We start from the raw sequence: 25,800 nt of genomic DNA on the forward strand, positions 1-25,800 counted from the left end.
CCTGCCGCTGCTCCACCCCGAGCAAAGTGCAGCCAGCACACCTGGCGGACACCTGAGCCCGCCTCTAAGGGAGGAACGCCCACAGTCAGGCATCCCGGACCGGTTCTTCCTTACCGGAGCCTCTCCCCGCCCTCACCAGACTTCCCCTCCCCGCCCCACGCGCAGGGAGAACTTGAGAGCTCTGGCTAGCTCCTCTCCCTCGTGTCCGACCCCCTGGACCCGAGCACGCCAGGCCCTCCTGTCTTCCACTGCCTCCCGCAGTTTGGTCAAACTCTTGCTGGTAGCTTCGAGAACACTGTCCCACCATCTCGTCCTCTGTCGTCCCCTTCTCCTTGTGCCCTCCATCTTTCCCAACATCAGGGTCTTTTCCAGGGAGTCTTCTCTTCTCACGAGGTGGCCAAAGTATTGGAGCCTCAGCTTCAGGATCTGTCCCCCACCCCCACCCTAACAGGCAGAAATCCACCAGGTGAAGCCTTCCTCGTCGCATCTCCACGCCAGGAGAGCAAGCTGCACCCGGCCAACTGCTGTCTGCCTGGCCAAGCACAGAAGCCCATCTCTCTGCAAAAAGGACGCTAAAATCGAAGCGCCCCACTTTCCCAAGAACCCGGGCAATCCTGGCTCCCAAATCCGCCCCCCCCCCCAGCTTTAGTGTGTGATCTAAATCGGACGCGTCTTCTAAAGCACATCCGAACCCCCTAAATATATATATATATTCCTGGGAATTGTAGATTGCCCATCGCAGAGCTACAGCTCCCAGCGCCCTCAAACTACACTGCGCAATACTTGTGTGTGCACAGCGCGCGCGCTTTAAATGCACGGTGTTCCATTAAAAGTAACCCATTTCCCCCTTTTTACGCACGGCGTTGCTACAAATCAGAGCACTCGGGGGTCCCGCGAAAAGATCGGCCCAGAGAGAGGATAGGAAAACCTCTTTCTTTCTTTCTTTCTTTCTTTCTTTCTTTCTTTCTGATCTTGGCTTACCTCGCTCTCTGCGCTATTTTTCTCCGGACAAAGTTCGTCCCCGTCCTTTTCCCCTTTAAAGGGCATCTTCTCCCTCGCTCTCTCCTCCCTCTCCCCCCCCCCCCGCGCTGCTAATTGCCTTGCGGGAGAGGTTTGCAGCCAACAAGCCACTTAAACGGACCATGTGATGGGGCGCGCTAAAAGGATTTGCCCGGGCTAATCCACTCCTCCGTCTGGCTGCCCAGCTGGAAAGGTTGCTTGTTTTCCCTGACCCTACCTTCCTCTCTCCATCCCTCCCCTGCCGGAACCCCGCGGAGCAGGAACCGTAGCAGGACGCCTGGGTTCTCCCTTCGGAAGGCTCCATGGAGCGGGGGAAGGGTGCTGTTTAACACACACAGACACACTCCGCGTTTCCATACCCGGTCGCTAGGGGGCGGCGGTGCTGCGACGCCGCTTGGTATCCTCACCGAGGACTAGTGACTTAACCTGGCGGCAGGATCGACCAGGGCGTGGGGCCGGGACTTTGTGCCACGTCGCACCCTTCACTCGTGTTGACATTAGCTCCAGCCACGTAAGCCGTCGGCCCTGAATTCTCTCACGCCCAAACCTCCCCTGCGAAAGCGCCATTCATTCGTAAAGCAAAGGGAGCCGGGTGCCCGCGCGCAATAAAAGTTGGAAGAGATGTCCAGTTTCCCTCTTGGCCTCCAGAGAACTCAGGAGTCCCGGATTCCACCCCACCCACCACCCTCATGCCTAGTTAGAGATCAGTGTCAATTCTGTTCATGCTGGACTTCCCTGCTTTTTACGCATGGGTTGCTACTATGGAATGTGACAAGCAAAAAATGGCCACTGGCTTCTAAAACTAATCCACTCCCGCAGGGCAGGGAGCCAGGACGCCTGGGTTCTCTGGGAGAGGAGGGACTGGGGAAAGTTAGTCACGGGGTTAGATCAAACTCTTTGTTCAGGTGAAGGGGGGGGGAACCATCTCGGAAAGCTTCCTCCTTTAATTACTTTCCTTTTCATTGCAGTTATAAAAGTGCAGAAGGTGATTCATTAATAAAGTACAGTATATGTGAAAGCATTTTGTTTCCCTCCCCAGTTAAAAAATACATCCATGCACTGGAGCCGGTGGCTTGGGAACTGCCTTCCTGCTCTCAATTTAAATTCTTCTTTTCTTCATCAATTAATGCGGCAGCACTGTAGCTGGGTGGATTGCATAAGAGGCAGCATGATGGAGTGGTTAGAGCAGGTGTGGGTACCCAATCTTTGGTCCTCCAGATGTTGCTGAACTACAACTCCCACCATCCCTAGCCATTGGGTTAGGTTTGCTGGGGCTGATGGGAATTGTAGTTCAACAACATCAGGATGACCAAAGGGCCCCCTGTCCTGGGCTATGGCCAGGGAGGTAAAGGTAAAGGGACCCCTGACCATTAGGTCCAGTTGTGGCCGACTCTGGGGTTGCGGCGCTCATCTTGCTTTATTGGCCAAGGGAGCCGGTGTACAGCTTCCTTGTCATGTGGCCAGCATGACTAAGCCGCTTCTGGCAAACCAGAGCAGCACACGGAAATGCTGTTTACCTTCCCGCTGGAGTGGTACCTATTTATCTACTTGCACTTTGACGTGCTTTCAAACTGCTAGGTTGGCAGGAGCAGGGACCGAGCAACGAGAGCTCACCCCATCATGGGGATTCGAACCGCCGACCTTCTGATCGGCGAGTCCTAGGCTCTGTGGTTTAACCCACAGCGCCACCCACGTCCCAGATGGCCAGGGAGAGCCAGGTTCAAATCTCCACTCAGCGACAAAGCTCACTGGCCCAGCTTCGCCAACATGCTGTTCTCTGGATGCTTTGGCCTACAACTCCGATTGGCCGTATTGGGAGTTGCCGTCCAGAACAGGCTGATGAAAGCAGGGGAAGCCACACTCCCAGCCTAAGCTAAGGGTTGCTTTTAACCACCCCACTTCTTTTCCTTTTGGTATTTTAGGAGAGGTGAGAATCCAGAATGAAGTTTAAAATGGGCAACAGACGTGAAGACAGTTGGTGATCCTAGACCACCATCTAGTGGGCCCGGGCAGTTACTGACACCCACCAGCCTGGATAGCTCAGTTGGTTAGAGCAGGGGTCAGCAAACTTTTTCAGCAGGGGGCCGGTCCACTGTCCTTCAGACCTTGTGGGGGGCTGGACTAGATGGGGGGGGAATGAACGAATTCCTATGCCCCACAAATAACCCAGAGGTGCATTTTAAATAAAAACACACATTCTACTCATGTAAAAAACACGCCGATTCCCGGACCGTCCACGGGCAGGATTGAGAAGGCTATTGAGCCAAATCCGGCCGCCAGGCCTTAATTTGCCTACCCATGGGTTTGAGTGTGGTGCTCATGTCAAGGTTGCAAGTTCAATCCCCATATGGGACAGCTGAATATTCCAGGTGATCCTCCCTTCCAACTCTATGATTCTATGTGCCGTTTACTCCCAATTACTTTAAAGCACAGGTATTGATCGGGAGGGACGTGGGTGGCGCTGTGGGTTAAACCACAGAGCCTAGGACTTGCCGATCAGAAGGTCGGTGGTTCGAATCCCCGTGACGGGGTGAGCTCCTGTTGCTCGGTCCCTGCTCCTGCCAACCTAGCAGTTCGAAAGCATGTCAAAGTGCAAGTAGATAAATAGGTACCGCTCCGGCGGGAAGGTAAACGGTGTTTCCGTGTGCTGCTCTGGTTCGCCAGAAGCGGCTTAGTCATGCTGGCCACATGACCCGGAAGCTGTACGCCGGCTCCCTCGGCCAATAAAGCGAGATGAGCGCCGCATCCCCAGAGTCGGCCACGACTAGACCTAATGGTCAGGGGTCCCTTTACCTTTACTATTGATCGGGAAGCAGAGCCAGGCCCAAACATCCTTCTGCCTCAGGAGGGGGTGTGTGGAGATGGTATACAAGCCCTCCTCCCCACCCCACCCCACATGCAGGCAATGGAGAGGGGGGAGACTCTTGTCTTGGTGGACTCCAAGTCCCATCAGCCCCAGCCGGAAGGGTCAAGAACCAGGGATGATGGGAATGGTAGTTCAGCAACATCTGCACAAAATCCGCAGCCAGGCCCTTCAGGTGCAGGTGATGGGACACTGTGCTCCAGGGCGGCAGGCAACTTGGTGGACTCTAAGAGAGTAGGAAGCATTTGGGGAGCAACAGGTGGGCAACAGCTGTGAAGGATGTTGGGAGTTGTAGCCCTGCGTCCGCTGGAGGGCCACAGGTGGGCCATAGCTTAAAGTAAAGGGACCCCTGACCATTAGGTCCAGTCGTGGCCAACTCTGGGGTTGCGGCGCTCATCTCGCTTTACTGGCCGAGGGAGCCGGCGTACAGCTTCCGGGTCATGTGGCCAGCATGAGTAAGCCGCTTCTGGTGAACCAGAGCAGCACACGGAAACGCCGTTTACCTTCCCACTGGAGTGGCTCCTATTTATCTACTTGCCCTTTGATGTGCTTTCGAACTGCTAGATTGGCAGGAGCAGGGACTGAACAACAGGAGCTCACCCTGTTGAGGGGATTCAAACCGCTGACCTTCTGATCAGCAAGTCCTAGGCTCTGTGGTTTAACCCACAGCACCACCTGCGTCCCTGGGCCATAGCTTAAGCCCAAGCAAATTCCATCGCTTTGCATGAACCTTCAATTCCCAGCATTTCCACGGAGGGCAGGGGGAGGTTTCTTTCTGAACCCCTGAAGAGCTGCAGCTGCCAGTCAGTGTAGACAATACTAATCTAGATGCAGCGATCCGACTTGGTAAAAAGGCAGTGTTATAAGAATTTTAAGGTCATATATATAAATGTTCATAACTGTATATATAAACCAGATGTCTGAAACCCCACAGAAAAGGTCCTGAACAAATTGACCTCAAATCTTTCTCTGCAAGGTCAAAGCGGGAAACCTCCCCATTGTCTCCTGTCCTCACAAATCCTGTCTTAAGGGCACATTCAAGATATGAACAGGGTGTGAGCCTGTGACCTGTGACCTAGATTCAGGAATTGAGTAGTTAAAATAACAAAAGAGTGGCCAAAACCCAGATAATGCAATCAGGTAACTTGCCAGACAGGAGATAAACAAGGCACTCAGATTTCTGTTGTAGACCGCCTTTTCTGTGATGTAGGTATGATGTTTCTGGGGCTGTTCTTGGACTCCAGGGTGGACAATTTAAGGGCTTGCACGCATGGCTCTGGGTCCTCCTCCTCTCTCCTGCATGTGAGGGGAGCACCCTGTTGCAACAGCTTTAATAAAGATCAGGCTTACTAGCTGCTTTGCTTCTCATTATTTTCTGGTTGGCCTCTGTTATTTTCTCCTACTGATAGAGAACCTACAAAAGGACTCTATATGGGCTCTTGGGTACCCCATAAGGGAAAAGGAACAGTGTTTTTTCTCTCATAACAGCAGCTTTTATGTTCCCCCCACCCACCTCTTTCCCCTTTTCAAATGACTCCTCAGAACACAACACACAGAAATGCACATTTTCTTCTTGGGAACAAATTGCTTTTATTCATATAAATACAGAGAGACTTTAGATGCCAGGGAAGGCAACCAGCCTCCTTTGGCCACATAAGAAGGCCATGTGTAACCCCATCGACAAAACTGTGCCTGACCCTAAGGCAGAGGAAGAATTTATCACAGGGTTGGGGTTTTTTTGGGAGGAGACGAACTCTGGCCGCTCCCCCAATCAGACAAGCCATGCTTAGAACTTACCAGCAATAAATAAGGTTCTTTTAAACCATAAATATGTAAACAGTCCCAGCGGGCAGTAAGGGAACTCCAGGCCTAGGAATTTATACTCATAAAAGTTCAACAGGACATGTAAAAAGGTAAAGGCAGAACATAAAAAAACAGAGGGCAGTTGTGAGATAAGGCCCAAAGCACAGCTAAAATGAGGGTTGGGCATGCCAACCAATTGAATAGCAGCTCTCACTTTGAACTGCTTTTTAATTCTTCAGAAATGCTACATGAATGTTCATAGACTTTTTTGGTTCCTTTATCGCCTAATGTTTTCTTGCTGCAGAGAGCAGTTGACGAAAAACCATTTGTTACATCCCTGTCACACTGTACATCTAAAGCACATTTTTTTATCGCCTTTAACCGTCATGGCTTCCCCCAAAGAATCCTGGGAACTATAGTTCACCCCTCACAGAGCTACAGTTCCCAGCACCCTTGACAAACTACAGTCCCCGGAATTCTTTGGGAGAGCCTAAAGTTGTTAAAATGGTGTGAGGTGTTATGTTGTGACCTTGGTGACATGATGGGAAACCAGCCAATCGCTTCCCACATGCGATTTTCCAGTTCAAGCCTGAAACAGTTGTATCCCCACACACCTCCTGAGTCTGGCCTTGCAGGGGAAAGAAAATGTCTCAACTAAATGTAGCGAAGTGTACTTAGGGAGCAACCCCACCTCTCTAAAAAAGAAAATAAAAGTTTCCTTTTGTCTTCATTCTAAACCAGGCATAGGCAAACTCCGGCCCTCCAGATGTTTCGGCCTACAATTCCCATCATCCCTGACCACTGGGTCCTGTTAGCTAGGGATGATGGGAATTGTAGTCCCAAGCATCTGGAGGGCTGGAGTTTGCCTATGCCTGCTCTAAACTGTACCTATGTTTGCAGACACAAGCTACAATGGACCTAAACAGAAGAGGGGGGCGGGAACCTCACATAAGGCAGCGTGAGAAATGCAGATTATATGAAAGCTTTTCAGGGATGCAAATAAGATTTAGAAAGAAAGAAACCACACGGGCTGTAATAGTTCCTCTAAGTCTCATTGATCATGTGCTATTCACAGATAATGTGCTTTTAGAACACGGGAAAATGAGAAACAATAGCTTTACATTGTGGGGAAAACTCACTTTTTTATCATTTTCATGCACTCTTCTCACTTGCTCTCGAGGATGCAATGCCAGGATCACCTGTTCTGCAAATGGTCTCCTCTGCTCATCCTCTCAAGGAACTTAATGGGAGGAATTCAATGTCCCGAGACAAAACAGATGCCAATTCAACGTTGCACTAAGATCGATCTGTCCCAGCAAGCATTTGGGCCAGATGGAGCAATCGCTGCTTCTCCTCCCCTTGTGTGCTGTTTTATTGACCTCGACGCCGCCGCCACCACCCCAAGCCAATTTTGAGGGTGAATAGAGGGGGAGCCCTATTACAAAAGCCGAAGCCCATGCACATGGCTTTTGCTGATGGGACTCATTAGCCAAGTCATTCCCACCATTGTAACTAGGCTGGGATAGCTCATTCGGTAGAGCACAAGACTCTGAATCTCAGGGTTGTGGGTTTGAGTCCCACATTGGACAAAAGATTGAGAAAAATAGGGCTGTAATGTGTGGATTGTGGTTAGAAATGTACATACCCTCTTCAAAAGCAGCCCCCAAATTGCAGTAACCCCAATTTGAAAAGGGTTTCAGCAGCTGCTCAGAGGTAACTTATGCCACGCTGAGGACACAAGCAAGTACCAGATTCATGCTGAGCAGCTGCCAGATCTCCTTGCCACACAACCAGATCACCCCACCCTCACAACCCTTCTGGAAGTGGGATGGGTGGTTGTATAGGGAATTCATTGCCACAGACTCGCCATCCAACTCAGGGTAGTCCACAACTTGCCCCCCTAAGAGCAAGTCTGTGTGAACCCCCACCAAACTCCTTGAACGATTAACTGGTCTAGCACCTCTTTCCTCCAAATCCAGATATGGGAGGCAAGCAGATAGGATAAAACAGTTCGGCCCTGTCTCTGCATCAGGCATGATTGGAAAATCATTGGACAAACCATTGGGAGCCGTAGTTTACACCCACCAAGCTACAATTCCCAGCACCCTCAACAAACCACAGTTCCCAAGATTCTTTGCGGGAAGCTGTGTGCTTTAAATGTAGGTTGCAGCAATGGCCGCTGTTCCAGAAGTCTTACTTTTAAATCAGGAGGTAGGCCTAGATGACAGCAGCTCATGCAGAAATTAAAGGGGTGAGATTCTCTGTTCTGACTCGTACACATTCCAAAGGAAAGGTTTTCAGGTGTAACAACAGCACCTGCGCTTCCAATTTTAACAACAACAACAACAACAACAACTAAAAGCATGCCTTGGCCATCAGAAATTTGGGGGACACTTCTACTAATTCAAGCCAGATCCAAAATGTGTACGGCTTCAGCTTTCCATATGATAAAAATAAATATCCATGCCAAAAACATTTCCTTATCCCTTATCCTATATTATCTACATGGCAAAAATAACCCAAAAAACCTTCAAGACATTGCATGTGAGAACGCAAAAAAAATACCGTATTTTTTGCTCTATAAGACTCACTTTTTCCCTCCTAAGAAGGAAGGGGAAATGTGTGTGCGTCTTATGGAGCAAATGCAGGCTGCGCAGCTATCCCAGAAGCCAGAACAGGAAGAGGGATTGCTGCTTTCACTGCGTAGCGATCCCTCTTGCTGTTCTGGCTTCTGAGATTCAGAATATTTTTTTCCTTGTTTTCCTCCTCCAAAAACTAGGTGCGTCTTATGGTCTGGTGCGTCTTATAGAGCGAAAAATACGGTAAATAAAATCTTAAGTTTCTGCAGAACTATGAAGTACTGTAAGAATGCTGCTAAAATCCACACTAGTGGCTAGTAAATTATGAACTCCTCAAAACAGCCCCCACTCCCAAGTTCTGTTAATTTCACACACAAATGTCCATCAATTTTTCTAACTATTTGAGCCTCGAAATAATAATTATTATTATGAACATTATTATGAAGGTGGAGTCCTGAAACAAAGTACAATCTGAAGCAAACCCAAGTGACTTCGTTGGGGCTGTGTTCACATGTGGAAAAGTACAGAACATGCTTCGCAAAAAAAAAACAAAACCAAATGCGTATTTTTTAAAAGGTCCTTATTCTATGATTAGAACCTCCAGTCCTTGGCACTTTGCGCCAGAAGGATCTTAAGACCTTTGCTAAAACTGGGCAGCTGCATGGGAAGGCAGTGCCAAATGTTTGCAACCGAATGCCAAGGCTTTACCTCAGCAACCATGTCCCAAAATGCAATGCTTTACTCTCTGCTCCCCCCCCCCCGGGGTGAAGGAAATGCATCCATTCACTTATATCAGGGGTCAGCAACCTTTTTCAGCCGTGGGCCGGTCCACCGTCCCTCAGACTATACTTTGGAGGGGGGGAAATGAACTAATTCCTATGCCCCACAAATAACCCAGAGATGCAGTTTAAATAAAAGGACATATTCTACTCGTGTAAAAACACACTGATTCCCAGACCATCAGCAGGCCGGATTGAGAAGGCGATTGGGTCGCATTTGGCCCCCGGGCCTTAGGTTGTCTCCCCCTGACTTATATGGAAAAAGGAATGGGGCACACTCAAGAGCACCACTGTCAGTCTGCCCCACTGTCCGCCTGCTCTCTGCCAGCCCAGACTTGCCAGCCTTCTTATTTACAGCCAGTGGGTGGCGCTGTGTGTCAGCTTCCACCTGCTTAGGGCTGCCCCCTAGAGGACTCAGCAGGGAGGATAGGGACAAAAGTAGAATTCGTTGCTTCTGCCTGCCATTGGCTCCGGCGCCACCTACTGCCGGCCTCCCTCCTTCCTGCCCTATCGGTCCCAATGTCAACCAGCCACCACTGGAACAAGGATTTTTGCACCTTAAGCAAAAATGGGAGTTAGGTGCAAATGTGGCCTTCTTCTGGTGCCCGGACAGCAAACCGAAAATACTATTCACGCCAAGGGAGAAAATCGGAGGAAGTCCTCAGTACCTCACAGCAATCTGGCACCTCAGATATTAATCACCTCCACTACCTGCACTTTTACTTTGGAATACGGTGGTACCTCGGGTTAAGTACTTAATTCGTTCCGGAGGTCCGTTCTTAACCTGAAACTGTTCTTAACCTGAAGCACCACTTTAGCTAATGGGGCCTCCTGCTGCCGCCTCGCAGCCGGAGCACGATTTCTGTTCTCATCCTGAAGCAAAGTTCTTAACCCAAGGTACTATTTCTGGGTTAGCAGAGTCTGTAATCTGAAGCATATGTAACCCAAGGTACCACTGTAGTGAGGATTTTCCTCAACTCTACAATCTACCTTGCTTGCCATACGTTACAGTAAAACCCAAAGTTTTGCGCCTTTCGGCTGATTTATTCAAATAATAATTTTTTTTAAAAAAATTCCAGGCAGCCTGTGCAAACGAACTCAAACTTTGCATGATGAAATCTGAATATTGCCCATTTGCTTGCTAGCTGGGCTATATACACAGCTCTGGTCATCACCTCATCAGAGCCAGCTGATCAACGTAGTAGATGGAATGAAAGGGAGGGATAAGGAGTCTGGGTGGCCAGACTTCGGATTGTGTGGGTCACATTTCTAGATGTTCCCCTGCTAAAAAGCCCCTTCTGTAGCATGCAGGCAGCTAAGACAACAGGTAAAGCGCTAAGCTAAGAATTTCTCTCCAGTGTACCAGTTTACTACATAAAGGATTTGTGTTTTTCTTTTATGTGGAGGAACATTCAAAAACACAACTTCTCTCCACGCTGCTAGAAGTGGAGCAGTCTAGCGTTCCATTCTCTCATTCCACATAGCATGTAAAACATTTCCAAGAATAATTATTCCCCTCAAGCCTCACCAAGCACAGCTGAAAGTGAACCCTGTCTTGTCTTCATTTCCCTTTTCATTTCCTTTTTCAAACTCCAGCTGAGTATACACTTTGAGGCACATTCTTTTCTGCAGTTTGTTAAGGGCTGCTGGGAATCGTAACTCTGTGAGGGGTAAACGACAGCGCCTGTAATTATTTGAGGAAACGAATGTGCTTCACATAAACACAGCCTGGATCCACAGTCAGTGTTAAACCTGAGTCCTACTGCGTTATGTCCTATTGTACCTTGGTGATAGTAAGAGTTAATACTGTAGCAGGCGGGTGGGGAATCTGTGGCCCTTCGCATCTTGGGGGACTCCAACTCCCATCAGCCCAAGCACCATGGCCGGCAGTCAGGGATGATGGACGTTGTAGTCCCAAAACATCAGAAAGGGCCCAGTCCCTTTCCCTTTCTGTAAGTGGTGAAGCTCTGCAGTTTTCCCTCCAAGAGATGAGGGTACTTTAGCAGATGCTCTCCCAAAATCAGCCAGCAGCTGCCTCTTAACAGCTGTCACTGGGTGGTTTAAGCACATAACATTTTTTTAAAAATATAGACAACAGACTAAACGACGAAGTTTCTGTCTACATTGATTTTTGTTGCTAACCTGAGTTTCTGAGAATGTGCTTCTAAAGGAGGGGAAATATACACATTTCTAATAAATACATATCGCCTTTCCATTTAGTCAATAATTTAAAATATTTGTTTTGATCTATGATTGGAGGACTAAGCTCTGAAGCGCCTTCCAACATTGTGGTGCAAACAAAGAGACTGAAGCAAATTACTGGAAAAACTGCAACCCTGAACCATTAGATGATTTTGTGGTGACGCCTACATGGTTAAAATTTGAAAATGCCAGGGAACTGGAGTTTTGGTAAAATATTACAAACTGACCCATCTTCTCTGTTGAAATGTCAAAGCAGAAATCTCAACATATCTGTGCAAAATAATGGTAGCTTATTGAAACGTTCTCACAATTAGTTTCTGTCACCTTTCTGGAACTTTAGTCTCCATTAGAAACAGTATTCAGATTTTTGCCAGAAAGACTGTGATGTCTTTTTTAAAAGTCCAATTGAAAAGGCATTTTCTAAATCCAACCTTTTCAGTGTCAGAATTTCAAAGAGAAATATGGCCAGCTTCCACAAGGCATAGATTTCTGCAAGAGGTTTGGAAGCGGGAAATATGAAATAGGAACATTATCTGTTGCATTTAAATGTAATACATTTCCTGATTTCAGTCTCTTTGCTAAATTCAGCACCTAAATCCGCCCCCCCATTCTTCTCAAGTATTTGATCCTGCTGAATTGTCCTTTTGCGGTTTTTCCTGCAGCTTTCACAGGTCAGAGCTGCCAAAAATTTAAAAAATGGCACGGTCATTTCCTGCCCTGCAGCCCCCTGGAATCCCCCAAACTGCTCCAAGCCTTCCCCAAAAGGTCCTGCAGGGGAAAAAGGTTTCTTCCACTATGAAAGAAAATATCAACCATCCTAAAAACAAAAACGAAACAAAAAGCTATAGGTAACAAAAGCGGGGTTTCTTCTCGGTTGGGAAGAAATGCCAAGATGAGGTACCACAGCGCATCTCGGTTTAGGACACTCTCCTCCTCTGCCAGCTTCTCCTCAAGTCCCCGCCAGCTACGTCAACCATTTGGCAATGCAAGTGTCATAAACTGTGAGGTTGGAATGCCAGTTTGTGTGGGTGACGCCTGGCATTTTGTAAAAAACGATGTCGCCTCGAGCGTCCAGAGTCTTCAAGCCAAAGGTATCCAGCAGGTAGACCTGAGAGAAAGGAGAAACGAGGTCTTTTAAACTCCTGCTCAAAAAATAAGAATAAAAAAAGTGCCCTGTCATGAAGCTGAAGACAAAACCAGTTAATATGTCGCTTGGTTGTGTCTTTAGATTGCAACACGCAAGAGACACGTACCTTTCGACGGGATTTTGAGGTCCTGGTTCTTACACACTTGTTTTAACTAGGCCACAAATGCTTCGGGTTTCCTCTGATATTTCAAATCTAGAGGCATCCCCCCCTAGCCTTCAGGAGCCATTTTGAAGGTCTTATGGAAGAAAACCAGCCTAGAAATATTTGCATTCGAAATCTAGGCCTTCAGGTAGGTTGATGAGGAGCGGACTTGCAACTGACAGGAACATTCTAAGATATATACAGTGGTACCTTGCTTCTCAAACTTAATCCATTCCAGGAGTCCGTTCAACTCCAGAAATGGTTCGAAAACCAAGGCACGGCTTCCGATTGGCTGAGGAGCTTCCGGCACACAAGCAGAAGCCGCATCGGACACTCGGCTTCTGGAAAACGTTCCCAAACCAGAACACACACTTCTGGGTTTGCAGCGTTCAGGAGCTGATTTGTTTGAGAGCCAAGCCGTTTGAGTACCAAGGTACCTCTCTCTCTCTCTCTCTCTCTCTCTCTCTCTCTCTGTGCATCTGTGCGCATTTAAAAATATCAATGGAAATCCAAGTTAAAAACAAGTTATTAAAAATTCAAAACATCCTCCTTTCCCAATACCAACTTCCTTTCGGAGTAAACCAAAATGTACATTTCTTTCGACATGCTGCTCCGTCCCCCCAATTTGGCAGTCTAGCCTCACTCACCGGCTGTGATGTCATATTTCTCACATTCTCGTTATCATCATAGAAGGCAAACAGACTGCAGGGAGAAGAGGGAAGAAAGAGGTTTCATTACAAGGACAGTGCTTGATCTCTCTCTCTCTCTCACTCAGGGCCGAGATCCAACCCCATGACCTGAAACTCTTAATTAAGAACCGCTGCCTGTGTTTGCTTTCTTCCTCCTCCCTCCCCAATCCCTTTTCCTTTCGTGTCACATCTTTCAAATTTTGAAGGCTGAAACGGATTTGATAAGGCATAAATAAAAAATTAGAATTCAAAAACAATGGGAATGCTTAAACAAATATTTATGCAAGCAGGGCTCAAAAATGAAAGTTTGGTTGTGCCTAGACTAACCTTGTGAAGAATATAGAGAACATAAAGATTTGACTGATTATGAAAGAATCTAAAGGGAAATGATTGAAGAACAGATGTGAAGGCGAGCAAGATAGCTAAGATGTGCGGTGAGTGCAGTAGAAGTCTTTTATAATATTTTAACTAAGATTTCTATATTGCAATGATCGAAGCGTGAATTTGATAATATTATTGGTTATGAAAAATATTTTCTTTTTTTAGATTGCATTTTGGAAAACATGTATATAAATGTGTTTACAGTGTTATGTATTGTTTTTGGTTTCTTTTTCTTTTCTTGTAAAATTCAATAAAAATTAATTAAAAAGGAAAATTAGGATACAATACTGGGGGGGCGGGGGCCAGAACCAGCAGCAAAGAAAGTGTACACAGTACCAATGGCCTAGGAATACAACAGGGATTCTGCACAAAACCTAAAAAGCATTAGGGCAGGGGGCCAGAGGACTAGGCAGCCCTATCTCACTTCAGAGCGGGGACTTTCCAAAGCTGGCCCTCCAACAAAGATCTCAACAGTGAGACAAGTTCGTAATCTGGGCTGTGTGCTCTGATTCACAAGCCTAAAAGCCTTATGGCCTTATCGGCAAGTCCGAATGGCGTCTCTGCATTGATAGCATGTGGGTGGGGTGGGGGGAAGAGTGACAGAGAAGGCAGAAATCTGTGCTTGGAGACAAAAGCCTTATCCTCATTTATTATCAATTTATTACCCTGCTCTACTGTTGGGGCATAAGCAGGCGAATGAGTCAGCAGACAGGCTGGAGAGAAATCAAAGCAGCAGCGGCACCGAGAGTTTTCACTCTTAAACATGCAGGAAGCGAGAAAGGATCCTTCAACACAGAAGTGAGAGAAGTGGTTCTATCTGGTCTAATGGATAAATTAATAAAACACAGTACAGTGGTACCTCAGGTTAAGAACTTAATTCGTTCTGGAGGTCCATTCTTAACCTGAAACTGTTCTTAACCTGAAGCACCACTTTAGCTAATGGGGCCTCCTGCCTATTTCTGTTCTCATCCTGAGGTAAAGTTCTTAACCCGAGGTACTATTTCTGGCTTAGCGGAATCTGTAACCTTAAGCGTATGTAACCTGAAGTGTATCTAACCTGAGGTACCACTGTATTGGGACTTTAAACTGTATTTAACGCACACACCCAATGCATCAAGGTAGTTCAGGAACACTTGCCTCTACCCCTGCGGTTTTTAAGCAGAGTTTGGATGGCCATCCGTCATTGATGCTTTGGTTGAGATCCCTGCATTGCAGGGGGTTGGACTGGATGACCTTCAGGGTACCTTCCAACTCTACAATTCTATGATTTTATGTTGTTGGGCTCCAACTCCCATCAGCCTCAGCCAGCATGGCCAATGGTGCAGGATGATGGGAGTTGTAGTCCCAGAAGGGTAACATATAGCCTGTCCCTGATCTACTTCATCAAGATCTGAATCTCCCCCTCTCCCCCTTATGGCTTCCGGGTGCCATAAGAAAGCTGCAGAGATAGCGCAGCATAGTGCACACCCCAGAAATGATCTCTTTCAGCTTCTGCCTTCTGGAAGAGGGTACAGGGTTATAAAGACTAGGAATAGCCGCCTGAGAAATAGTTTCTATCCAAATGCAATTTTGGTTTTAAATGCAGGGTAAGAAGTCTCTGGGACGCGGGTGGCGCTGTGGGTTAAACCACAGAGCCTAGGACTTGCCGATCAGAAGGTCAGCGGTTCAAATCCCTGCAATGGGGTGAGCTCCCGTTGCTCGGTCCCTGCTCCTGCCAACCTAGCAGTTTGAGAGCACATCAAAGTGCAAGTAGATAAATAGGTACCGCTCCGGCGGGAAGGTAAACGGCGTTTCCGTGCGCTGCTCTGGTTCGCCAGAAGCGGCTTAGTCATGCTGTACGCCGGCTCCCTCGGCCAATAAAGCAAGATGAGCGCCGCAACCCCAGAGTCGGCCACGACTGGACCTAATGGTCAGGGGTCCCTTTACCCTTTACCTTTAAGAAGTCTCTATGGGAGTATATTGTGTTTAAAAATGGGGTATCAGAGTTTTTAGGGGGCTAACCAGGCTGGGATAGCTGGGAAAGCAAGCTTGTTGGTTTTTGAATGTCTTATGTAGATGTTTTCAATTTCGTTGTTCTGTATGGGACAATGACAATAAAGATTATTGTATCATATCTCAAGCTGGGTGAGAGGGTCTTCTAGCGGCTTCCAAAAGCTCACCTGGACTGCCATGGCGTGATTACACCGTCATCTGGACCCCCAATCAGAACCATCTTTCGGATCCGCAGGAAGTTTCTCTTCCAGGCTGTATTGGGAGAGAGAGAGAGGCAAAAGATTCAGAAATCTGGTCGCAAAAGTCACTGTGGAGACTCTCCTCCTTTGCCCCATGTTCTTCTCCTTCCTCTGCCCCTGACAGACAACAACCGATCTCTCCTCACTCTGAATTCTCTGAGATGTGGACCTGAGTTAATCTACATAATTTGCTCCTGCAAGAGGTAGTGATGGCCAGCAACTTAAATTTTATTATGGCCTCACAAACTGGTGTGGGAAGGTGGGGACAGAAACAAATGAGAAACTGAAAGAACACAAAACTGATAGATGTGCCCATTTCCTACTGATCTCACAGCGCTTTGCTGTTTAGAAGTCTTAAGGCAAACTGCAGTAAAAAAAGAGGAATTAGCTGTGACGACTTGTTTTCTGGCTCTGCTCCCATACTTTTATTTCCTTCAAATATTTGTCGCCTGCCTTTCTTCCTATGAGGACCCACAAGACAGCTTGAAGTATTAAAAACTAGATAGCAGGTGATTAAAATAAAGCAAAACAGGGGTGGCTGGGTGGAAATACCCAGTGAAAAGTCGTAAAACACAACACACACACACAGCACAGTCAGCAAGCAGTCTGTGGCAGGAATCCAGGATCCAACTGAATCCGTTCCAAAAAGGATTGGCAAAACAAAACACAGAAAGGTTTCTACAAGCCTTTCTATAGCTGAACTGGCCTGGCAAACCTTTCTGGAGAATTCCAGCAGCCTGACATATAAACTTTTAGCAAGCAAGGATTTCCCCACCACCACCCCCACATTTTAACTCTCCATTTTGGGGAAAGTTTAACTTGAGGCAGCCGCATTCGCGCAAACAAAAGAACACTCCATCTTCAAAACGTCGTGCTCGGTTGCCATATGTTGTGGGCCAATAACCTGTTAAATTTCTGTGTCAGGATGCCGGCAAGGCCCTTTTTTTTTTTAATTAAAAAAACAGAGTTTCCCTATTCAACTTGAGACTTGGCCTGGTTGTAACACCTCAGAGGCAGTAAAAGACTATGAGGAGAACAATGGTTAAGGGCAGGCCAGGGGAGGCAGCCATGTTTATTCTTCATGAATCATAGAATCATAGAATCATAGAGTTGGAAGAGACCACAAGGGCCATCGAGTCCAACCCCCTGCCAAGCAGGAAACACCATCAGAGCACTCCTGACATATGGTTGTCAAGCCTCTGCTTAAAGACCTCCAAAGTAGGAGACTCCACCACACTCCTTGGCAGCAAATTCCACTGTCGAACAGCTCTTACTGTCAGGAAGTTCTTCCTAATGTTTAGGAGGAATCTTCTTTCATGTAGTTTGGATCCATTGCTTCATGTCCGCTTCTCTGGAGCAGCAGAAAACAACCTTTCTCCCTCCTCTATGTGACATCCTTTTATATATTTGAACATGGCTATCATATCACCCCTTAACCTCCTCTTCTCCAGGCTAAACATGCCCAGCTCCCTTAGCCGTTCCTCATAAGGCATCGTTTCCAGGCCTTTGACCATTTTGGTTGCCCTCCTCTGGACACGTTCCAGTTTGTCAGTGTCCTACATGAATTGTGGTGCCCAGAACTGGACACAGTACTCCAGGTGAGGTCTGACCAGAGGAGAATACAGTGGCACTATTACTTCCCTTGATCTAGATGCTATAATCCTATTGATGCAGCCCAGAATTGCATTGGCTTTTTTAGCTGCCGCGTCACACTGTTGGCTCATGTCAAGTTTGTGGTCAACCAAGACTCCTAGATCCTTTTCACATGTACTGCTCTCAAGCCAGGTGTCACCCATCTTGTATTTGTGCCTCTCATTTTTTTTGCCCAAGTGCAATACTTTACATTTCTCCCTGTTAAAATTCATCTTGTTTGTTTTTGCCCAGTTCTCTAATCTGTCAAGGTCGTTTTGAAGTGTGATCCTGTCATGAATCAACTGGAATTGGGGGGGGTCGGTGGTTGTTGTTGTTATTGTTGTTGTTATTATTAAAGCACAACAGTCTTGCAGGTGGAGAAGAGCCAGGCACTCTATCATGGCAGACACTTTCCTCTCAACTCAGCACTGACATTGGAAGTGAATCAGACCAGGGAGGAAAATGTTTGAGATAGGAATTGGGAGGACACCTGAACGAACAAACATTGGCATCCACCGACACGATTAGTTTGGCCCTAAGAGGATAATTTGTAAGCTAGGAAGCCCCCGTTTCAATTTTCTCTTCGGCCATTGCTTTGCTGTGGGTGTGCATTTAGCAACGGAGTTCTCTCTCCACCTCAGGAAGGAACTTATGAGCAAGACTATAAACATTTAAACATATGTTTAAAGAAGGTTGGAAAATGTTTATAGAATATAGGGAGGGAAATTGTGTTTATTTGAAAACGTGGGCAGCATTAAGATAAACTCAACAGTGTAAATAGGTTTTGAGGGATGTAATAATGGAATACCGACTGGTTTAGTTTATATAAAATATGCAGGGATTTACGTTTTGGAAAACGAACCATGGAAAGAGAAGAAAGGAAGTCACTGGTGTTTTAAGGTTGTTAAGAATGAATTTTCTAAAATGTAAAACGGAAAATGTAATAAAAATTATAGAAGAAAAAAAAAGAAATTACGAGGAAGACTGCCTGAGAGACCTAGCTGACCAAAGATTAGCAACGCAGACCTACGTCGCCCAGGGCTGTGGGGCTGTTATGGACAGGGCTGCCAGGATAAGACAAGCATCAGCTGCAAGTGTGGATGTGGGGTAGGCCTGCCAAGTGGGGCTAGCCTACCACTCCCCCTTTCACATTGGGAACTGAGGAGCAACGGCACTTTATTACCTGTTGCGTTGGGATGGAGCCTCTCATCGTTCAAGAGAGCCAGGAAGTTGCTGTTGTTGAGGTAAAGATCCCGATGGTGTGGATCTGAAAAAAGGCAGAGAAATCTCGTTTGCTTTATACACTGGGCTTTACCCCCAGAACCCAGGAGACAGGCGCCAACTCCCCCTCCCCCTTATTTTAATATATAAATGTAAAATAAATAAATAACATTTTAAAAACCAGTCTCTTTTTTTGGGGGGGACGGGACGACAGCTTTAGATTTGAACATAGCCCTGGAACTTATTTTTATTGGCAGGTTTTATCTCTGGAACAAGCGTAGCAGTAGCGAGAAGCTGTGACTGACTCAAGAGAATGCGCAGAGTGCATTTCCCTGCAACGGAATAATCTTTATTTATTTTTTCTATCTCCCACCTCCTTTTCCAAAGAGCTCAAGGTCCTTTCCCTTGCTCTGGTCCTAGTCTGACAGGGGACGCAGGTGGCGCCGTGGGTTAAACCACAGAGCCTAGGACTTGCTGATCAGAAGGTCGGCAGTTCGAATCCCCACAACAGGGTGAGTTCCCATTGCTCGGTCCCTGCTCCTGCCAACCTATCAGTCTGAAAGCAGGTCAAAGTGCAAGTAGATAAATAGGTACTGCTCCAGCGGGAAGGTAAACGGCGTTTCTGTGCACTGCTCTGGTTCGCCAGAAGCGGCTTAGTCATGCACCACTGTACTGAGGTAGGACAAATGAGTCCTTGTTAGCCCCTGCAACTGAGACTACTAAGAGCCAGAAGAAGAAAGCAAATGCCAGATTACCAGCTACAACCATCTTCAAAGTGTCACGAGACTCTGTTGTTGTTACTGCAACAGACTAACATACCGTATTTTTCGCTCTATAACACGCACATGACCATAACACGCACGTAGTTTTTAGAGGAGGAAAGTCCGTAGGCATGCAACCCGTAGGCATTCCCTCCACAACACGCACAGACATTTCCTCTTACTTTTTAGGAGGAAAAAAGTGAGTGTTATGGTGCAAAAAATACGGTAATTTATTATGGCATATGTTGCACACTTCATCAGAACTGCGGGAAATCTCATAGCTGCCGATGACTCGCACAAGTGAGCCAAGCCACATACTATTTGAGGTCACTGGTTTTTCTGGTCTGGAGGGCAATGCCTTTATGACACTTTATGACATCTAAATAAGAGCATAAACATGAGCAATGGCCATCTATGGAGTTTAAGCAATCTCAATATCCTGCTTCCTGGTAGTGGCAAATTTCTGGTGTTCCAAAAGACAGGATGATGGATGGGAAATCCACAATGGAGCCATCAGAGCTAGTCCCTAAGGGTTAAAAGTATTAGCTGGGACATCTCTGCTTCTTATCTGTCCTCAGCCACAAATGGCCCTTGCAAGCTGCGCTCTCTCTCTCTCTCATTCTCAAGGATACTGATTTGAAATATGGGGATGATAACCTGGCCTACCCTACAGGGCCATCGTAAGCACTGCCAAAATAACGTAAGCAAATGCTGTTTTGGCAACTCAAATTGTCAAATAACAGGCGGTGGCGGAGGAGCAGGGATAGCTGCGGATTCTTCTTGGGCTGTGTTTTCTGCAGATTCTCCCATATTGATAATCGTCACCATCCTCATATAAATAATCATTGATAATAAATAATAATAATAATAAATTTTATTTATATCCTGCCCTCCCCAGCCGAAGCCGGGCTCAGGGCGGCTAACAACAATCAAATAATCAAACAGTCAAATAGTCTCACAATCTAAAAATATTTCATTATAAAAATTAATTAAAATCAAATTGATGGCAACCAATTAAGCAAAATTCTGTGCAGGTTGCCAGAGGAGGGAGTCAGGCTGCGCCCTGACCAAAGGCCTGGCGGAACAACTCTGTCTTGCAGGCCCTGAGGAAAGATGTCAGGTCCCGCAGGGCCCTAGTCTCTTGTGACAGAGCGTTCCACCAGATTGGAGCCACAGCCGAGAAGGCCCTGGCTCTAGTTGAGGCCAGCCTAACCTCTCTGAGGCCTGGGACCTTGAGGATGTTATTGAGGTCCAAACTCTCATGCAAGGCATATTGCATGTATGCAATTTACATTCTTGTAGATTGGGTACGTAAATGAGAGCTACTGGGAAGCCTCAAAACCCCGGGGCTGCTGGGATAGCTCAGTTGGTAGAACATTTCCATTTCCTGGGTCCAGTATATCTGAAGGATTGTCTACACCTCCATCGTTCTGCCCGGACACTGAGGTCCAGCGCCAAGGCCCTTCTGGCGGTTCCCTCCCTGTGAGTTACAGGAAACCAGGCAGAGGGCCTTCTCGGTAGCGGCACCCACCCTGTGGAATGCCCTCCCACCAGATGTCAAAGAGAACAACAACTACCAGATTTTTAGAAGACATGTGAAGGTAGCCATGTTTAGGGAAGCTTTTAATGTTTGATGCATTACTGTATTTTAATATTTTGTTGGAAGCCGCCCAGAGTGGCTGGGGAGACCTGGCCAGATGGGCGGGGTATAAATAATAAATTATTAATTATTATTATTATTATTATTATTATTAACATGAGACTCATGGGTTTGATCCCCACATTGGGCAAAAGATTCCTGCATTGCAGATGACCCTCGTGGTCCCTTCCAACACTACAGTTCTATGATCTGTGATCTCGTTAGTAGCAATAATAGCAGCAGCAGCAATCTCACCATTCCAGTAGTTACAGATTGAGAAATCCTGGCCTAGCTGCGTGTAGCATAAACGGTACAGGTTGGATTTCATGTGCTCCGGGAAGAGCCACTTCAAGTACTTGGTGTCTGAAACGACAAAAGGAATCAAAGGAGAGTGAGCACAGACTTTGCTTCCCCCTCTGTGGTTCTTTCTTTCTTTCTTTCTTTCTTTCTTTCTTTCTTATTGATTAATTGCTTACCATGAGGCACACCTAAGTGAATTTACAAGATAATGAAGAAGCAGTTACATATACAGTGGTACCTCAGCTTACATACGCTTCTGGTTACATCCTCCTCTAACCCAGAAATAGTGCTTCAGGTTAAGAACTTTGCTTCAGGATGAGAACAGAAAAAGTGTTCCCCCATCGCAGCGGCAGAAGGAGGCCCCATTAGCTAAAGTGGTGCTTCAGGTTAAGAACAGTTTCAGGTTAAGAACGGACCTCCGGAACAAATTAAGTACTTAACCTGAGGTACCACAGTACAGTGGACACTCGGGTTGCGAACGTGATCCTTGTGGGAGGCACATTCGCAACCCGCAGTGTTTGCAACCCGCAGCACCGTGTCTGCGCACACATGGGTTGCGATTCGGTGCTTCTGCGCATGCGCGACCGCCGAAACCCGGAAGTAACCCGTACCGGTACTTCTAGGTTTTGGCACGTCCATAACCCGAAAAAATGCAACCTGAAGTATCTGTAACCCGAGGTATGACTGTATATATATATATATATAAAAAGTGAAAACAATGGCATATATAAAATCACTTTTTTTAAAAAAAATATATACTTTTATATAGAGAGGAGAGAGAGAGAAAAGGATCCAGCAGCACTCAAGCTTGCTCTTGTTGTTGAGTCGAAATCTCCCTTCTTGTAACTTCGATTCCATTGGTTCGAGTCCTATTCTCCACAGAAAGGAGAAAACATGCTTGTTCCCTCCTCCATGTTGACAGCCTTTGGTATTTGAAGATGGCTATCATATCTCCTCTCAGTCTTCTCTTTCCCAGGCTAAACATACCCAGCTCCTTCAACCGTTCCTCATAAGGCATGGTTTCCATACCCTTGATCATCTTAGTCGCCCTCCTCTGCGCATGTTCCAGCTTGTCAACACCCTTCCTAAATTGTGGTGCCCTGAATTGGGACACAGTATTGCAGGTGTGGAATCACTGGCTTGCCCTTGCCCCACGACTTACCCCCATATTGCCCCATCTGTGGGGAAGAGAGAGAGATGAAGGTGTCCACATTGTGGTCGGGCGTCGTGGAGAGGAGAGCGCGGCAGATGAGTCCTCCTGGAAGACAGAGGAGGGGGGGGGGTCATATTTTAGAGGAAGAAGAACCCTAGTCCTGTATGATGTCAACCTTGTTCCACATTGCTCCATTTCTTTTAAAAAAACATTTATTACAGGAAACACACACCCCCCCAAAGTGGTGGTCACTGCTCAGTCTTGTAGTGTCTGTTTACAGGTAAGAAGGAAGATCTTATGAAGGCCCTAAAATACAATGTACTGTACAGTGGTACCTCGGGTTACATACGCTTCAGGTTACATAGAATCATAGAGTTGGAAGAGACCACAAGGGCCATCGAGTCCAACCCCCTGCCAAGCAGGAAACACCATCAGGGAGAGCAGCTTAACCCAAGGTACCACTGTATTTTTCCGTGTATAAGACGAGGTTGTTTTACAGTGGTACCTTGGGTTAAGAACTTAATTTGTTCCCGAGGTCCGTTCTTAACCTGAAACTGTTCTTAACCTGAGGCACCACTTTAGCTAATGGGGCCTCCCACTGCTGCCGCGCGATTTCTGTTCTCATCCTGAAGTAAAGTTCTTAATCCGAAGTACTATTTCTGGGTTAGCGGAGCCTGTAACCTGAAGCGTCTGGAACCTGAAGTGTCTGGAACCCGAGGTACCACTGTATTTAAAAATTATGCTCAAAATTTGGGGTCGTCTTATACACGGATAGTGGATAGATGGGACGGGCGATTGGTGGCTGCCGCGAGCTAGAGATTGTCAGTGGAGTTTTTGTGGGTGATTGGTGGGTACGGCAAGTCCTGCTGGCTATTGGCTGCTGTGGCAATTACTGTGGGTGCTTGGCGCTTGCTTCAGACGTGTAGACGATTGGTGGTTTTGTCGATGTGCATGTGATTGGCTGTGGCAGTCCAGTGGGTGAGCGATTTTCGGCAACCCCCCCAAAGAAGCTCAGAAACTGTGGGCCATCCCCTGCAAAATAGCTCAACAACCCTAGGCGATCTCCCCCACACTTTTTCAATTTGGAGTCTTCTATGAAGAAACCCTTTCTGGGACCCCACAAGCGGGAAGGTAAACGGCGTTTCCGTGTGCGGCTCTGGTTCGCCAGAGCAGCGATGTCACGCTGGCCACGTGACCCGGAAGTGTCTTCGGACAGCGCTGGCCCCCGGCCTCTTGAGTGAGATGGGCGCACAACCCTAGAGTCTGGCAAGACTGGCCCGTACGGGCAGGGGTACCTTTACCTTTACCTTTACCTATGAAGAAACCCTTTCTGGGACCCCACATTTAAACTCTTCCCTGGTCTCCTTGCTGGCCCTAGTAGGAACAACTTGGCCAGTTAGCCCTGGTGATCATTCGATGTCTACTGACTGGGGTGTTTTATTTTTTGTTTCCCCCTGAAATGATCCCTGAATTTTATTGATATTGATGCTGCATTTTATGTTGTATTTTATGCTGTTTTATGCTTTTTATTATTTATTTATTAAAGTTCTTACGTTACATCATCAGACAGACATTGTCATATTACATCACAAAACTTATTATGCTGTAATTTCCAACCTGTATGTATACTTTACATACATAAAGAAAAAAGGAAAAGGAAAAAAAACCCAAAAATAAAAAGCTATTCCAAATTTACTCTGAAATCATATATATACCAACACTTTGGACTTCCTGTCTATCCCGTTGTATCTTCCTTTTTTTACAAATGAATGTACTCTTATTATTGTATATTTCTTTACATTTTATCTAATACATTTCTATATCAATATGTACCCTTGGTCTTGTTTCTCAGCTCAGTCTCTCTCCAATGTCAATCGAATGCTTGCATACATAGGTTTTATGCTGTTTTGAAGTCGCATTTTAATCAATGTTTTCTATTTGCTGTTAGCCACCCTGAGCCCGGTTTTTAAACCGGGATGGGCGGGGTATAAACAAAAATTTATTTATTTATTTATTTATTTATTTATTTATTTGTTTATTATACACGGGGGGCATGTTATACACGGAAAAAACATGGTGTTTCCCAGAGTAATCAGAAAATGATAATCTCTGCATAACACTGAGAAAAATTCGTCTCTAAAACCCAGGACACCAGCAGCTGGATGGAGCAATGGTCCAATTCTGTATAAGGCAGGTCCCTGTGTTCCTGTGACCAGACAATGGGCCATTGGCTAGACCCAGAAAGAGCTTCTGAAGTCCTCAGCTCACACATACCTTGGGAGTAGCAGATGAGATGGACTCCATCGACAGCATTCTGCATGATGGGGTAAATGGCTTGCCGGAAACCTTCCACTTGCATCCAGAGAGGCTTCAAGCTCTCGGTGTGGTCAAACAGATCAATGACTGTGACGTTAGTACCCGGGTGGGTCTTCAAGGAAGCAGCGGGAACAGAGAGATGGAGGAAGAGAGGGAAGAGAGAAGAGATTTTAAAAGGGCTGAAAGCTCAACCTCTCTTGAGCACCCAAGGCTTAAGGTGAGCTGCTGCTGCCCCGCCGAAAATACGTTTCTTAAAAAGTAAATATTAACTTCAGTTTTTGCAACACTGCTTTTCATGGCTAGCACTCGCGGCTCACATCATGCCAAGGCTATCTCCACACATGCATAGGAACTACTGTTTTGCTAAGTCATGGCTCCCCACCCGCCACGGCTGCAAAGAATTCTGGGAGCTGTAGTTTGTTTCGGGAGCAGAAAGTAGTTGTTGTTGTTTAGTCATTTAGTCGTGTCCAACTCTTCGTGACCCCATGGACCAGAGCATGCCAAGCACTTCTGTCTTCCACTGTCTCCCGCAGTTTGGTCAAACTCATGCTGGTAGCTCTGAGAACACTGTCCAACCATCTCGTCCTCTGCCGTCCCCTTCTCCTTGTGCCCTCCATCTTTCCCAACATCAGGGTCTTTTCCAGGGAGTCTTCTCTTCTCATGAGCTGGCCAAAGTATTGGAGCCTCAGCTTCAGGATCTGTCCTTCCAGTGAAGACGCAGGGCTGATTTCCTTCAGAATGGAGAGGTTTGATCTTGCAGTCCATGGGACTCTCAAGAGTCTCCTCCAGCACCATATTTCAAAAGCATCAATTCTTCGGCGATCAGCCTTCTTTATGGTCCAGCTCTCGTTAGTAGACTCCTTTCCCCCCCAAACAGAACTATAGTTCCCCAGAGCAGTTCAGCAATCTATCCCCTTTCCCAGGGAACTCTGGGAATAGGAA

General features: G+C 46.7%; 1 protein-coding gene and 1 long non-coding RNA gene across 3 annotated transcripts in view; both read right to left on the reverse strand.

Annotated features, from left to right (window-relative positions):
• Positions 1-5,448: 5,448 nt before the first annotated feature.
• LOC309525381 overlaps positions 5,449-25,800 on the reverse strand; it is a 189,785-nt gene continuing 169,433 nt past the window's right edge. For both annotated transcript variants that reach the window (XR_014216203.1, XR_014216204.1), the window contains exon 2: positions 5,449-9,828. This is a non-coding gene — a long non-coding RNA (uncharacterized lncRNA). The remainder of the gene's footprint in view (positions 9,829-25,800) is intronic.
• Positions 11,561-25,800, reverse strand: part of PPT2 (palmitoyl-protein thioesterase 2) — a 48,094-nt gene continuing 33,854 nt past the window's right edge. Inside the window, exons 3-9 of the mRNA XM_082210609.1 lie at positions 24,817-24,970; positions 22,552-22,647; positions 21,345-21,452; positions 18,652-18,735; positions 15,765-15,849; positions 13,183-13,237; positions 11,561-12,354 (exon numbers count right to left, since the gene is read on the reverse strand). Of these exons, the coding sequence (XP_082066735.1) occupies positions 12,211-12,354; positions 13,183-13,237; positions 15,765-15,849; positions 18,652-18,735; positions 21,345-21,452; positions 22,552-22,647; positions 24,817-24,970 (726 nt within the window). The 3' untranslated portion in view covers positions 11,561-12,210. The remainder of the gene's footprint in view (positions 12,355-13,182; positions 13,238-15,764; positions 15,850-18,651; positions 18,736-21,344; positions 21,453-22,551; positions 22,648-24,816; positions 24,971-25,800) is intronic.

The sequence above is a fragment of the Podarcis vaucheri genome (genome assembly GCF_965113315.1).
Source record: "Podarcis vaucheri genome assembly, chromosome: 2".
NCBI classification, from domain to species: Eukaryota; Metazoa; Chordata; class Lepidosauria; order Squamata; family Lacertidae; genus Podarcis; species Podarcis vaucheri.